General features: G+C 45.3%; 1 protein-coding gene across 1 annotated transcript; it reads left to right on the plus strand.

Annotated features, from left to right (window-relative positions):
* The first annotated feature begins 13,306 nt into the window (after positions 1-13,306).
* Positions 13,307-15,791, plus strand: LOC110506475 (ribonuclease P protein subunit p25-like). Its single transcript, XM_021586114.3, has one exon. It carries the CDS (start codon positions 14,049-14,051, stop codon positions 14,904-14,906), a length of 858 nt encoding a protein of 285 aa, XP_021441789.1. The 5' UTR covers positions 13,307-14,048; the 3' UTR covers positions 14,907-15,791.

Here is a 15,791-nt window from a genome sequence, read left to right on the forward strand (position 1 = left end):
TGAAAAAGCGTGCAAGGAGGCCTACAAACCTGATTCATTTACACCAGCTCTGTCAGGAGGAATGGGCCAAAATTCACCCAACTTATTGTCGGAAGCTTGTGGAAGGCTACCCGAAACGTTTGAACCAAGTTAAACAATTTAAAGGCAATGCTACCAAATACTAAATGAGTGTATGGAAACGTCTGACCCACTCGGAATGTGATGAAAGAAATAAAATCTGAAATAAATCATTCTCTCTACTATTATTCTGACATTTCACATTCTTAAAATAAAGTGGTGATCCTAACTGACCTAAAACAGGGATTTCTTACTAAGATTAAATGTCAGGAATTATGAAAAACTGAGTTTAAATATATTTGGCTAAGGTGTATGTTAACTTCTGACTTCAACTGTATATATTCAGTACATGAAAGAGAAACTTCCAGTTGGTAGGCTGTAATAGCGTGAAGAGTGATCCAGCCTGCCTTTGGACTGGAAAGAGAGAGATCCAACCTGCCTTTGGACTGGAGGGAGAGAGAGAGAGATCCAGCCTGCCTTTGGACTGGAGAGAGAGAGATCCAGCCTGCCTTTAGACTGGAGAGAGAATGGGAGAGAGTGTGAGAGAGAGAGAGAGAGAGAGAGAGAGAGAGAGAGAGAGAGAGAGAGAAAGAAAAAAAAACAGAGGTATAATCTATAACTGTAAGGTTGGTAATGTGAAAGGTGGGGGTACAGCAGTCTGTTCACTGTGATAAGATGGGGAACTTCCCTCAGGACTTAAACATCTCTGACCCAACAACAACAAAGGCAACAAATAGCTTTTTACCCCATCCATCTTTCTGTGCTCTGTCCTTCCCTTCCACGCTCTCTCTCTTTGTCTTGTCCCTCATTCTTTCCTAAATTCAGGTCCACACACAGCACCGCTGCCATGTAATCGGTTTCATCAGTGTTTCTATTAGCCAAAGAAGAATACATGGTAATTAAAAAGAGAGCGGCCAAGCGTAGCAGAGAGAGGTTTTATGGAGGCGCTCGTGTGGAAAAAGATAGAGAGAGAGAGAGAGAGAGAGAGAAAGGGGGAAGTGGGGAGAGAGTGAGCGAGAGAGAGAGAGAGACAGTGAAAGGGGGTCTTGAAGGAAGTCAGGAAATAAAAGGAAGAGCGTGAGGGTCACAGTGGTTTGGTCCTGCTCTCCAGTGTTCCGAGACAGAACACTCAGTGAATAGAAATTAGACTAAATGTCCTGTTTATGTGGTCAGTCACACAGCGCCACAATAAGGCCACATTTCACCATGACCAGACCCCAGTGTCCACTCCGTTTATTTAACCGTGCTTCTACACCTGCATTGCTTGCTGTTTGGGGTTTTAGGCTGGGTTTCTGTACAGCACTTTGAGATATCAGCTGATGTACGAAGGGCTATATAAATACATTTGATTTTATTTGAACTAGGCAAGTCAGTTAAGAACAAATTCTTATTTACAACGACAGCCTACCCCGGCCAAATCCGGATGACGCTGGGCCAGTTGTGCGGCGCCCTATGGGACTCCCAATCACGGCCGGATGTGATACAGCCTGGAATCAAACCAGGGACTGTAGTGATGCCTCTTCCACTGAGATGCAGTGCCTTAGACCGCTGCATGTACTGTGGTGATTTTTCAGAATGGGTACCTCAACACTGCTGGACCACGGCTATTGTTTCCCTGGACATGTCATGTGTTATAGAATCAGAATGGCGACATCAGAGATGTGGAACTCTTGAATAATGCTCCCCCACCACCCCCATTCCCAGCAACGTGGGACTGATTTGCATGATAGTTCCCATTCAATGCATTATAAAGTCTTTCGATGTACAAGCAGGGTTCACATTTCAGTCATGGTGTGATCCCCTATAATACGACTGGGCACTACTAACGATGTTACCATGTGCACCCTCATAAGTGTTCAAAAATATCATTGTTGGTCCAGTCCATCATTTTTTATAACATACTCAGAAATCTATATTTATTTCAAACCCTTTCACAAGTGCCACCACCATAACACATTGGTGCTAAATCTGAGGGCAGCTCGATGAATCATCTATTCTGTTTATCTCCTCTCTACACAATGTTCATTTCATTCAGCTGTAGTTGCAGTAGTCAGTGGACCAGAGACTGAACTCCAATATATTTCCCGAAACACGCCGGCCGTACGTTCCGCTGCCAAGCTGTGCTAACATTCATTTCCTGCTGAAACAGCCACTGGCCTGCGAGAGCAAGTTTGCCCTGAGCCGAAATATCAATTATACTGTTCTCTCCCTAGCGGACAGAGTGTCTTTAATCTTCACACAACCAATCAAAATGTCTTCTGACTGGGTGGGAGAAATGTGGGGCTGAAGTAATGGGAGGGGAAGGAGCGTTTCAGCCACACAGTTAATATTGACACAGGGGGGTTGTGGATTGGTCTCCTGCTGCTGGAATGGGCTCGCTCTCTTTCTGCTCCCCCCTATTGCTCCGACCGTGGCATGGTAGCTGGCTGGCTGACTGGTCGGCTGGCTGGCTGGTCGGCTGGCTGGCTGGCTGGCATGTGAAGATGCTGTAATTTTCCGCCACAGTTCCCCTGCTGTTTGCTGCCTTTTTCTTGGCCGGGCACAGAGACAGAGACAGCGACAGAGGAGACAGAGACAGAGACAGAGACAGAGGAGACAGAGACAGAGGGGACAGAGACAGAGATAGAGACAGAGACAGAGGGGACAGAGATAGAGACATAGACAGAGGGGACAGAGACAGAGACAGAGACAGAGGGGACAGAGACAGAGACAGAGATAGAGACAGAGACAGAGATAGAGGGGACAGAGACAGAGATAGAGACAGAGGGGACAGAGACAGAGATAGAGACAGAGACAGAGGGGACAGAGACAGAGACAGAGGGGACAGAGATAGAGACAGAGACATAGACAGAGACAGAGATAGAGACAGAGACAGAGATAGAGGGGACAGAGACAGAGATAGAGACAGAGGGGACAGAGACAGAGATAGAGACAGAGACAGAGGGGACAGAGACAGAGACAGAGATAGCGTTGAACAAGGCAAAGGCCCCGCCAGCACTCCTGCCTTCCCGCGATTATTAATGCAGCAGCAGCCACCGTGGCTGCCAGGTTAAACCAGCAATCAGCACTCTCTAAATAACATCATTCACAGCCTCTTTAAAGGGAGGCACTCAGACAGACACAGTCCCAGAGCTCCACACACAGTATATGTACCAGGAATGGAGGTACAGGGAGTAGCGCACATCAGAGACCTGTTCTAACTACTGACCCTGCTCAATATGCATCTCACTACCTCAAAACACCTCAATATGAACCTTTCAACCACTAGATCAGAGTCCCGGTCTTCTCACTGACCTGTTGACATGGTGTTAGGAGAGGCCCCTCACTCCTCCCCTCCTACACACTACCTATCATCACAACAGGACACCTCTCGCAACCTTTCTCATGCAGATATTGATCTTAGAATACCCAAGAACACCTTCATTTCATTATCGACTCCAATACTATTATAATTACCCCTCCACATACACATGGTCTCATGCACACACACCTGACTTTGCCCACTCTCTAAAACCAACTGAAACCTATTGGGAATGTGTATTTCAGTGGTAAGATTGAAAATCAATGAAAAGGAGGTTGGAGTGTAAACAGATTATTAACTCTGTGTATTGGGGCAAGATCACTGCATTACATACCTCTGTGATTCCCAATAGATGACCTGGAGCACAATAGATTTTCGTGCACTTGCTTCGCAGAAATCCTATCGTAATTTCAACCTGATCAATGATTTGCTCAAGCTGATCATGCTCTCAACCGACAGCCTTTGTGTTTGATGTACTGTTCACAATAAACAAAGTGGGACAGAGATGGCGAGAGAAAAAGAGAAATTGAGAGAAGAGATAGTGGCAGAGAGAGAAAGGGGAAGAGAGAAAAGACAAGAAGGGTGATTGCTTTCAGCTTTCAGGGTGAGAGAGTGTGTTTTCCTGGTTGGAGGGGGAGAGAATAGTCTCTGTAGATGGGAGGAAGAGGCCCTGCTCTGGCACTGATAAAGTGACTGAAGCCCACTACTGCCACAGTTTGACAATTCCAGCCGCAATCTTCTACTCTCTTTTCTTCTCTGTCCTCCTCTCTCTGCCAGACCCTGCTCTTTGCAGGCATAATAATGGTTGTCTCGGCACCCTTCCTGCCTGCTCCACACACTCCCCTGTAGTGCCAGGGCTCCACAATAGAAGTACATTTGAGGGGTACTTTCGTTGTGGTGTAGCCCTGACAGCCTCTCATTAGACCAGGATAGAATTAAAAGGGCTCCTCATTCTTCTTCATCTTCCTCCTCTCCCCTCATTCTAATTTCCTCCTCATCTTCCTCCACCTTCTACTCCTCCTCCCTGCTCAGGTCTGACACAAGGAGGTGTCCCTGGAGCATGTATGGCAGAACCACTCGCCGATCGGCACCAGTCCATTATCACGGAGATCACGGAAATGCCTTCAAAATGTCCTCAGTACGTAGACCAGAAGCTCACACTGCATGTGCCGGGTTTCATTTGAACGTGTCAATATGTTCTGTTGGTTGTAAGAAAGCGGGCCAGGGCATAGTTGATATTGAATAGGCATGTTATGCATGATGTGGCTCTCTGACTACTGCTCCCTATCAAGGCTTTGACAGATTAGAACGTGTGTGTACAGTATATGGATTCAAGGCAAATAATGAGAAATGACTTTTAAATTGTAGCTTAGTCCGTTGACAAAAAAAAAGGCCCTGTCAATGTTGCTGGGTGGTGCAGAGAGAAAAGCGAGAGATTCAGGGATGACTTTGTTTTGGTTTATTGCTTATTACCATCATAATCATCTGTCCTCTTCCACTCTGCAGTCTGGGCACACCTCTCCGCCTGCCTCGTCTCTGTGTTAGACGGTGATTGCCTTGTATTTAAGGATGCTTCTGCGAGGCTCTGTTCCGACAAATGCTTTTCCAATACCACTCACAGCAGAGCACACCTCATTTAAATCTGTGAAAGGGATTTTGATTCCATCAGCAGAATGCTTTGAGGCGAGAGAAGGTGCAGGCCATTCTATAATGCGTCAGGGATGAGAAAAAGCACAAGAATATTCTCTCACCTACCATATACATACAGTATGCTGAAAGGGCTGCCTCTCTTCTCAGACAGTGTTGCTCATTTAATCCTTCTTTTATTCTTAACACAGACCCTCATTTAGCTTTACGGCTTCACGACATCATGAGGAAGTGTAAGCCATGTGCCAAGCAGCTTTCAAACACACTGTGAAACAAAAACATTGGACTGATCATAAGCTTTGATCTAAGAGTTATAGCAGAGACTCACTGTAGGATCTGTGTGTAGACTGTCATGTAACGTATGAAGTCTGCGGTTTATATTTTGTGGCTGTGTGTGTGTGTGTGTGTGTGTGTGTGTGTGTGTGTGTGCGTGTGTGCGTGTAGCTACGTGTTTCTGTTGTGGACCAACTGCTGATATCTTCACTGTTGCAGCTTGTTGACCTTCAACACTTATCAGTGCATATCTTTTGTCTAAGCAATTGCCAGCTTTTCAGTCCGAGAGGGATTGGATAATGCATCCAAATTAAAATCTTGTGTAAATCCCCACGCTTGATTGCTTGAGAGCCGCTGAGAGTTGTTCCAACCTTAATGCTGAAGGACTTCCTGTATCCCAAAGTCATTTTCTTTTTCATTCGTTTATGAACACTTCTTGTTTTCTGCCCAGGGACATCTAGCTTAACAATGAAATGAATTCCCCATCCTCTCAGTTGTGCTGCTATTTATAATAGTAAAATAATATTGTCTGTATATACACTGAGTATACAAAACATTAAGAACACATGCTCTTTCCATGACATACAGTAGACTGACCAGGTGAATCCAGGTGAAAGCTATGATCCCTTATCAATGTCACTTGTTAAATCCACTTCAATCAGTGTAGATGAAAGGGAGGAAACAGGTTAAAGGAGGATTTTAAGCCTTGAGACAATTGAGACATGGATTGTGTATGTGTGCCATTCAGAGGGTGAATGGGCAAGACAAAATATTTAAGTGCCTTTGAACGCGGTATGGTAATAGGTGCCAAATGCAACATTGCTGGGCTTGTCACGCTCAACAGTTTCCTGTGTGTATCAAGAATAGTCAACATGGACCAGCATCCCTGTGGAATGCTTTCGAATCCTTGTAGAGTCCATGCCCCAATGAATTGAGGCTGTTCCGAGGGCAAAAAGGAGGCACCAACTCAATATTAGGAAGGTGTTCTTGATGTTTTGTACAATCAGTGTATCTCAGTTGAGGTAGAACTCATACATTTGGTTAAACTCTCAAATGGGTGAACACTTCATTGTTTACCTATATGGAAACAAGGGTCTAATGCTGTAATCATCCTCATAGTATTTGAGGCTAGTGATGTTTTTGGCTGAGGCAGTTTGCTAGTCTCCACCCAATGAGCTACCTCCTCTGAGAGCCTAAACACCAAATCAGTGATGGTGGGGGTGCAAAGGCTACAGGGAAATCAAGAGTTGACTCCAGCAGCTGAGAGGGGTACAGGACAAGTGTCACAGGACGCCATACCGCAGAACTAACAATACTAATGGCACTTCTTTTACATTATGATAATTGCCAACACAAAATTGCCACCTAATTTTTCCCTGTTTCTAATTATTGAGCTCTCCAATGCTAGCAGGCACTGAGAGTAGCAGAACATTGGCAGCCAATTCAACTCCTGCAATTATGGTTCCATTGTAACGTGCTGCGGCTTTACAGAGGATTTGTGGGGCAGAGAATGATTGCTCTCCGATGCAATTAAAAACGGGACAAATCTGGTCTGGCCCTGTAAACGTGTCTGCACACGACGGGTCTTTTGAAGCTTACCGCAGTTACACTCTGTAGTCTTTCTAGGGGTTGTGAAACATGTCCCAGAATATTTGGAAGAGGTCACACTGACAGACTCACCAAAGAACCTACTGAAGTAAATCCATTTGAGGATACACACTTGGAACACAGTCGACACGCACGCACACACACCGTTTTCCATCCATAGATCCACACATTTGCATTTAGAGTTTCCAGAGTGTGGCATGCTGGGTAGGATTAGCCACCCTCCTCTCCTCTGCAGTGCGTAGCGTGTCGGAGGAAGCAGTGACCCGGTACGAATGTGCTCAGTAGGAAGTGGCAAAGCACCGGACTCGGGCACTATCGGGCCGTGGCCATCTGGAAACAGTGGCGGGAGAGTGTTTATGACTGAGGCAGCCCTCTGGGGAGACTAACGACACCCACAACCTGGGCTGCTACCTTGTCCTGTGCTGCTGCTGTAGACCAGCCATCAAAAGGATAACAACAAACAAGTCATTTTAATGGGAGATTATCTGTAGGGCTCTAATCAGTATCTCTGATGGTGCTTAGTGTTGTGTTAGGACATGCTGTTCTCTGTGACACTACTGCTCTTCATCTGTTTTTAGTTGTGTTGTTTGTTTTTTTTAGCACCGGTACGTCTCTAAATGGAACTCCTGGTATTAGCTCGTAGTCGCTAGGAGCCATTCATTAGCTATTAACATTTGTTATACATGGCATGTTCATTTCCCTTCATTTAATTGATCAAACATTTCCAATAAAATCCATTAGTTGTAGCCTAGGGCTGGAGAGAACAGCATGTGTTTGTGCCTGTGTGTGTTTGCCATTAACAGGTAGACTCTGCCAATTACAGTTAGAGTCCATGGAGTTAATCAAACACAGTGCACAAATATACCGCAGAGCAGAGAAAAACAGCTCTCAACTCTTCACTCATCTCTTTAAATGTCACATTCAAAATGTCATGGATTAGGAAATGTTTTCTGGGATGACATGCTTGTTAGGAAATAACCTACAATGGCTTCAGAGAATGCATTTATGGGAAAAAAAAATGTTTCCTCATAGCTCCACAGAGATTGTACACTACATGGCCAAAAGTATGTGGACACCTACTTGTCAAACATCTCATTCCAAAATCATGGGCATTAACATTGACTTGGTCTCCCCTTTGCTGCTATAAACAGCCTCCACTCTTTTGGGAAAGCTTTCCACTAGATGTTGGAACATTGCTGCGGAGACTGGCTTCCATTCAACCACAAGAGCATTAGTGAGGTCGGTCACTGATGTTGGGCGATCAGACCTATATAGTGGCTTGCAAAAGTATTCACCCCCTTAGCATTTTTCCTATTTTGTTGCCTTACAACCTGGAATTAAAATAGATTTTTGGGGGGGTTGTATCATTTGATTTACACAACATGCCTACCACTTTGAAGATGCAAAATATTTTTTATTGTGAAACAAACAAAAAGATAAAGAAAAGAAGAAAAAACAGAAAACTTGAGCATGCATAACTATTCACCCCCCCCCAAAGTCAATACTTTGTAGAGACATATTTTGAAGCAATTACAGCTGCAAGTCTCTTGGGGTATATCTCTATAAGCTTGGCACATCTAGCCACTGGGATTTTTGCCCATTCTTCAAGGCAAAAGTCATACCACAGATTCTCAATTGGATTGAGGTCTGGGCTTTGACAAGGCCATTCCAAGACATTTAAATGTTTCCCCTTAAACCACTCAAGTGTTGCTTTAGCAGTATGCTTAGGGTCATTGTCCTGCTGGAAGGTGAACCTCTGTCCCAGTCTCAAATCTCTGGAAGACTGAAACAGGTTTCCCTCAATAATTTCCCGGTATTTAGCGTCATCCATCACCTTCAATTCTGACCAGTTTCCCAGTCTCTGCCAATTAAAAACATCCCCACAGCATGATGCTGCCATCACCATGCTTCATTGTGGGGATGGGGTTCTCGGGGTGATGAGAGGTGTTGGGTTTGCACCAGACATAGCGTTTTCCTTGATGGCCAAATAGCTCAATTTTAGTCTTGTCTGACCAGAGTACCTTCTTCCATATGTTTGGGGAGTCTCCCACATGCCTTTTGGCGAACACCAAACATGTTTGCTTATTTTTTTCTGTCCACTCTTCCGTAAAGCCCAGCTCTGTGGAGTGTACAGCTTAAAGTGGTCGTATGGACAGATACTCCAATCTCTGTGGTGGAGCTTTGCAGCTCCTTCAGGGTTATCTTTGGTCTCTTTTTTCCTCTCTGATTAATGCCCTCCTTGCCTGGCCCGTGAGTTTTGGTGGGCGGCCCTCTCCTGGCAGGTTTGTTGTGTTGTGGTGCCATATTCTTTCCTTTTTTAAATAATTTAATGGTGCTCCGTGGGATGTTCAAAGTTTCGGATATTTTTTTATAACCCAACCCTGATCTGTACTTCTCCACAACTTTGTCTCTGACCTGTTTGGCACGCTCATTGGTTTTCATAGTGCCACTTGCTTGGTGGTGCCCCTTGCATAGGGGTGTTGCAGACTCTGGGGCCTTTCAGAACAGGTGAATATATACTGAGATCATGTGACAGATCATGTGACAGTTAAATAAAGTCCACCCGTGTGCAATCAAACTAATTATGTGACTTCTGAAGGTAATTGGTTGCACCAGATCTTATTTAGGGGCTTCATAGCAAAGTGGGTGAATACATATGCACGCACCATTTTTAATTTTTTTATAATTTTTTTAAACCTGTCATTTTTAAAATTTCCCTTCATCAATTTGTACTATTTTGTGTATGTCCATTACATGAAATCCAAATAAAAATCCATTTAAATTACAGGTTGTAATGCAACAAAATAGGAAAAACACTAAGGGGGATGAATACTTTTGCAAGGCACTGTATATGTATATTATTATTTATTTATTTATTCGGGCAGGTAGCGTTCTCTTGGCAGCCGCCAAACACCAGATTCGCTAGATGGTGAAGTGTGATTCATCACTCCAGAGAACGCATTTCCACTGCTCCAGAGTCCAATGGTCGGCAAGCTTTACACCACTCTAGCTGACTCTTGGCATTGCGCATGCTGATCTTAGGCTTGATTGCGGCTGATCAGCCATGGAAACCCATTTCATGAACCTCCTGGCGAACAGTTGCTGTGCTGATGTTGCTTCCAGAGGCAGTTTGTACTCAGTAGTGAGTGTTGCAACCGAGAATAGACTATTTTTACCTGCTTCAGTACTTGTGTGGACTACCACTTTGTGGCTGAGCTGGTGTTGATAGTTTCCACTTCACAATAACAGCACTTACAGTTGACAGGGGCAGCTGTAGAACGGCAGAAATTTGACAAACTGACTTGTTGGAAAGGTGGCATCCTATGACAGTGCCACGCTGAAAGTTACTGAGCTCTTCAGTACGGGCCTTTCTACTGACAATGTTTGTCTATGGAGATTGCATGGCTGGGTGCTCGATTTTAAACACCTGTCAGGGACGGGTGTGACTGAAATAGCTAAATCAACTAATTTGAAGGGGTGTTTTGGCCATGTAGTGTATAACAGAGGACTTTCAAAGTCCATTCTCATAAATCAAGAGTTTCCCCGTCTGTTTTTCTGTGCTATGGTGTTTGTTTACTTTCTGTCCTTCCTTTGTTCTATGTACTAAAACTTTCTTAATCCTTGCCTACACCCTCTTGGTGGCACTAGATCACCTTCCCTCTGTCAATTCTCTCTCTCTCTCTCTCTGAAAGTTTCCTGCCATCATGTGAGGCTCACATCTGCATTGCAGTGCCGAGGAGAAAGCAGTGGCTGCATGAGAGGAGTCGTTGTGCATGTAGAGAGAGAGGAAGAGGGAGAGAAGAGGAGAGATGGCGGGGAAGCAACATCATGGAGTCATGGGTGACACCTTGGTATTATTGCCATTTGACACACACTAACACATAGACCAATCAATCTCATCCTGAAGTGATGACAATACTGAGAGGGTCATGTACCCCTCCACCCCCACCTCCCTCAAAGTCTCTTATTAATGGCATCAGCATTTTTCCTGGTCTCTCTCTATTTCCCTCCTGATGGCGGGACCCTGCTTCATTGTGTTCTGCCATGTTCCTGTAATTGCTGAAACGGCCTGCCTTATGCTGAGCATGCATGTGTGTGTGTGTGTGTGTGTGTGTGTGTGTGTGTGTGTGTGGAGAGAACAACTCTGTGCCCCACCGGGGCCGGCTGGGAGTTTGTGGGGCAGAACGTCAGCAGAGCCGCGGGCGAGCTCCACACTGAGGGAAATGACAGCCTCCAGGCCACCATTGGTTGATGACCGTGAAACTCTTGCGGTTAATGTAAAGCGAGCGAGAGGCTGGCACAGCGAGGACTGTGAGGCTGTGTGCAGTTCTGCCAGCAACACAAGCCCCTCTCCAACTACTCTGCAGTACAGAAACAAAACAACAGAGTCCGTGTTACAATTCCTAACACCAGCAGCTATGCCATCCAAGGTAAGCAGAGAGGAGCTAGACAGAATGACTGCTATTTGTCACAGTCTTTAAGAATACATTGTTTTTGTGCGTGAATAAATGCTGGTATACATGCAGGAGAGAAGGAGAAACTATAGGTGGAGTAAAGAGAACAGTATTTGGGAGAGATAGAGTGCCTGCCTGCAGTCAGAGCAGAGGTGTCAGGAGAACAGATAAAGGTGTGAGTGTTTGGAGAGGTGTGGGAGCAGAGGGCAACCGTGGAGGAGGTGTGAGAGGGTGAGTGACCAAGCGTGAGCTGCTACTGCTCTCTCTGTCATTAAACACCACCACCGTTCTAAAAGCTCTCCTCTCTCGAAAAGGTACAAGTACAGTCTGATGGAAATGTACCATGTTTTCATGTAGTTATTTACAAAATAGAGGAGAGATCATTATTTTTCAAATGCACAGTGAAATGTGCTAAAAACAGGTTGTGAAGTGGGAGTGATTACTGGCAGCTTTTTATCATGTAGTTTAACCTCTGTGCACTTAAATCAGTCCTTTTCTCTCTCTCTCTCTCTCTCTCTCAGTTTATTATGCAGTAACATCACCAGATCTCCTTAGGCAGCTGTGCATCTCCTTATGACTGATGAGGGTAATTTCTCCCAAACAGCAGAATGATCACTTTGGTTTGGTCCCCCAACTCCCTCCTCCTTCTTTATATCCGAGTAGAAAGAAGACAGAGACGTTTGCTGCTGTGGATAGAATGGGTTCAGATGATGAATAGCTCTCCAGTCCCATGCATTTGAGATACGCACACATTGGCTATAATAAAGTGGTTGGTGAGAAAATAAACATAATTGTGCACAAACAAAAGAAATTGGCAAATGTGTTCTCAGTTTTCATTGGTGAAGAAATGTTGCTTCTCAATCATAGAAACTTGGACTTGAATACAACATTTAATACGGATTTAAATAACACCATGGCGGTGAAAACAGCAAACCTCCTTATTTTCTTTGATTTTCCTTTGGGGATCCAAAATAATACCCCCACCAATGTGAATTACCTTCATGGACTAGTCCCAGATATAGCGTGGTTCTTATTCCTAGTGTGTGCCCTCAGAGGAGTGATTGGAGAACAGTTAGGAGTTCTGTGCCTCTCTCCTAGCCTCATAGGTTCAGCCTCAGTGGGCTGTCTTTACCAATTTTCCCATCTGTCAGTCACAGGCCAAAACAAATCCACCTGTCTTCCAGGAGGCTGGGCTCAGAGACGCTGCAGCTGTCTGGGCCGGGACAGGAGAGTGTGACAGCGCCCTCCTCTGGTGATGGAGGGTCCATTAGTCTGCTTATTAGCCCACCTGTCACCACTACGACACCATCTCACCTGGAGGTGCCTCCAGCACACTAATGTGCAGACCTACCCTTGCCCCATCACAACAATACTTTGGTAATAGAAGTAATGGCTCTATGCTTCTGTGATCCACACGTCCTTGATCATCATGAGGTTGTTTCCAACCTGGTAACAACATAACAAATCATCCATGAGAGACATGCACCTCAGTGGACTCGTGATTGCTTGAACAATGAAGCCATTAACACCACATTATGTAAATAATAATGGACAAAAACATCTAATAGGATAAAGGCTTAAGTACAGTGCAATATAATGCAGCTGACTTTAACTGGCTCTTTGAATGATGTTTTCAATTATAACCTTGCTAATGTAATTCATTGTTTCACAGCCGAAAATGCATTTTTAAAGCTTCACTGAGTCTCCATTTCAGAAATCAGGTTTAATCAGTCATGTACATTGAACACATGCACTGGAACGTCCTCTAAAGAGATTGACAAAGTTGCCCGGGATCTGTGCTCGCTACGGCTCTTAAAAGGGACATAACCCCCCTCCCCTCCATGGCAGGTTTCTATTGTGGAGGGAAAGTGTTCATCTGATATTTGAAAGGCCTGTGCCTTTAAGAGGGCTGTCCCCCCCCTTTTCCTAATGCTCCCCCCCCCCCCCCCCCCCCCCAACCACACAGAGTAGACACTCCTCCTGCGAGCATTTGTGAGGCAGCTCCTGTCCCTTACGTCTCTTTGTGGGGAAACAGAGGGCACACTTTCTAGAGCATAACTGGAGACAGAGACACAGAGTTCCAGGCAGGACGCCCAGGGTTCCAGCCTACAGCCACCCCTGGCCCAGCCCTGCAGGGGACAGCTCCCCCAGAGCACCTTGGCCAAGAGGTTCACGAAAGGAGAAGAGATGCTAATCAACTGGACCGTCCCAGAAAGTGAGATGACATGAATGATATGAATCCAACTGATAAATGCTGGATCTGAACCCTAAGTGAGAAGGTGTATTGAGTGTGTTGTCTAAAGTAACCGTTTTCTCTTGAAAAGTTAGACTGAAGCATCGAAGTCTCCAGGTTACAAGGATAAAGGCTCATCGAGAGAAAACAAGAGAAAGGACACTTCAGCTGAGAATTTATGCATTTTCAAGTCTTTTTTTTTTTTTTTACATCTTGAATTGCCCCATTTGTATTCTCAATTCACCACCCAGCGTTTATCTTATTTTTTCAGCTGTCTGTAAAGCAGCATGAAAGACTCCATTGAAAGCACTTTCTGCGAGCCGGATAATATTCCTGTCTGAAGCCTTGTAACTTTCGCAGACGTCTACAGAAAAAACCTCTAACAAGAATAAGAAAACAATGCTGTGCTGGATCCCATATGAGTAAGGGTCTCTGACTGGACTTTTATGATTGGAGAAGATACAGGAGTGAAGAGATGTATTCCGGCTGTGGAGTTGGAGTGGCCAGCATTCAAAGACAGTATCAGGTCAGGGACTCTGTCAGACCATACACCGGACCTGGAGGGAATACACAGGTCCCAATGGAAACCGGTGTGATCCCAGCTAGGTGCCCAGTATATCAGGTTCAGCCTTACAGTGGGCAGCCCTCCTGCACTGTCAACAGTGTTTCCAACACACAGCCCACCCCAGTGCCTACACCTCTACCTCCACCTCCCGCCGCACTCAAACCGGGCCAGGGTGGGTTCAAGAAGGTGTGTCGCACAGAAGAGGACTGCCCGTGCCCCTTCCCAGGATTGGCCTCAGGAGTGCTGGAGATGCGTGTCAAGGAGGGCAGTAAGATCCGTAACCTCATGGGTTTTGCCATGGCTCGCATGCAGGGGGATGTCAGTGGTGTTGGGGTTAGTGGAGGCGGTGGCCTGAGGCAGGTTGTTTTCTCTGGGTCAGGTCGTGCCGTCACCAAGACCATCACATGCGCTGAGATCATGAAGAGAAAAGTGGGGTCTCTGCACCAGCTGACCAAGCTGCGCTACAAGGGTGTAAGGGAGGTGTGGGAGAGCCACGAAGGGGGGGCATCGGAGATGACCGTTCACAGGACCGTCCCCTCCATCAGCATCCTTTTGTCCAAAGACCCCCTGGACCCCCAGGAGCCCGGCTACCAGCCCCCTGAGACTCTCAGTGCTCTCTGGGAGGACAGAGACAGTGTGGATGCCCCACAGACAGCCAGCAAGAGACCTCTTGGTCTGTCCCCATACAGCAGTTTCCCTGAATCTAAGAGAGTGTGTCTGGGTCTGGATGAGGGGACTCTGGCTCTGTCCACCCCCCAGGCTAACTGACTGACTGAACTGGTATCAAACAGTTGAGTGGGAAGGATCAGAGGAGTTCATTCTGCACTGCCCTCCACTGAAGCACAGTGCTGAAACAATCAGAACATTCACTCAGACAGAACCGTGCTTTCTGAGGAGATCTGAGCACCCTGCCCACCCCATCCTCCAGAGGTCAGTCAAAATAGGACCTGAACGCTTGTCTCTGTAGATACAGCATTTATTGAACCCATTTCTCAGCACAATCAATCGTTGGCCTTTGTGCCCAGAGATACTTAATATCATCACACTGTATGTCACACTGTAAGAACTTAGACATGACAGCACACTTATCACATTTTAAAACATCAACAACACAGAGCGACCAATCACCCAAGATCCCAGATTTCTGCTTTCAGTAGACTGACAATACCTTTTGAACATTGTAGTTCTGTTTTCCTAATTATGTCCTACATCTGCAAATCTGTTCAAATGCACAAGGTATGTCCACGATATTGTAATGAATACACAGAATATCTACACTCCCCTATGTATTTATTTGGACAGGGAAGATAAATGTTTAATTTGGCTCTATACGCCAGCATTTCGGATTTGAGATCAAATCCAAAATGCGACAGTAGAGAATGTCACCTTTGAGTTGAGGGTATTTTCATGCATATCTGTTTACCTGTTTAGAAATGAAAGTACTTTATGTATCTAGTCCCCCATTTGAAGGTACTTATAGTGTATAAAATGTAGACTATTATTACACTGAGTGAATTTGTCCAAATACTTATGGCACCGTCAAATGGGGGGACAATATACATTAAGCGCATTCATTTCTAAACTATCCATAATATGGCAAATGTATCATGTTTTCAAATATCCAAACATTCAAATAAACTATATGCAGGAAAA

The sequence above is a fragment of the Oncorhynchus mykiss genome, chromosome 26 (genome assembly GCF_057628025.1).
Source record: "Oncorhynchus mykiss isolate SJ-2025 chromosome 26, ASM5762802v1, whole genome shotgun sequence".
Lineage (NCBI taxonomy): Eukaryota > Metazoa > Chordata > Actinopteri > Salmoniformes > Salmonidae > Oncorhynchus > Oncorhynchus mykiss.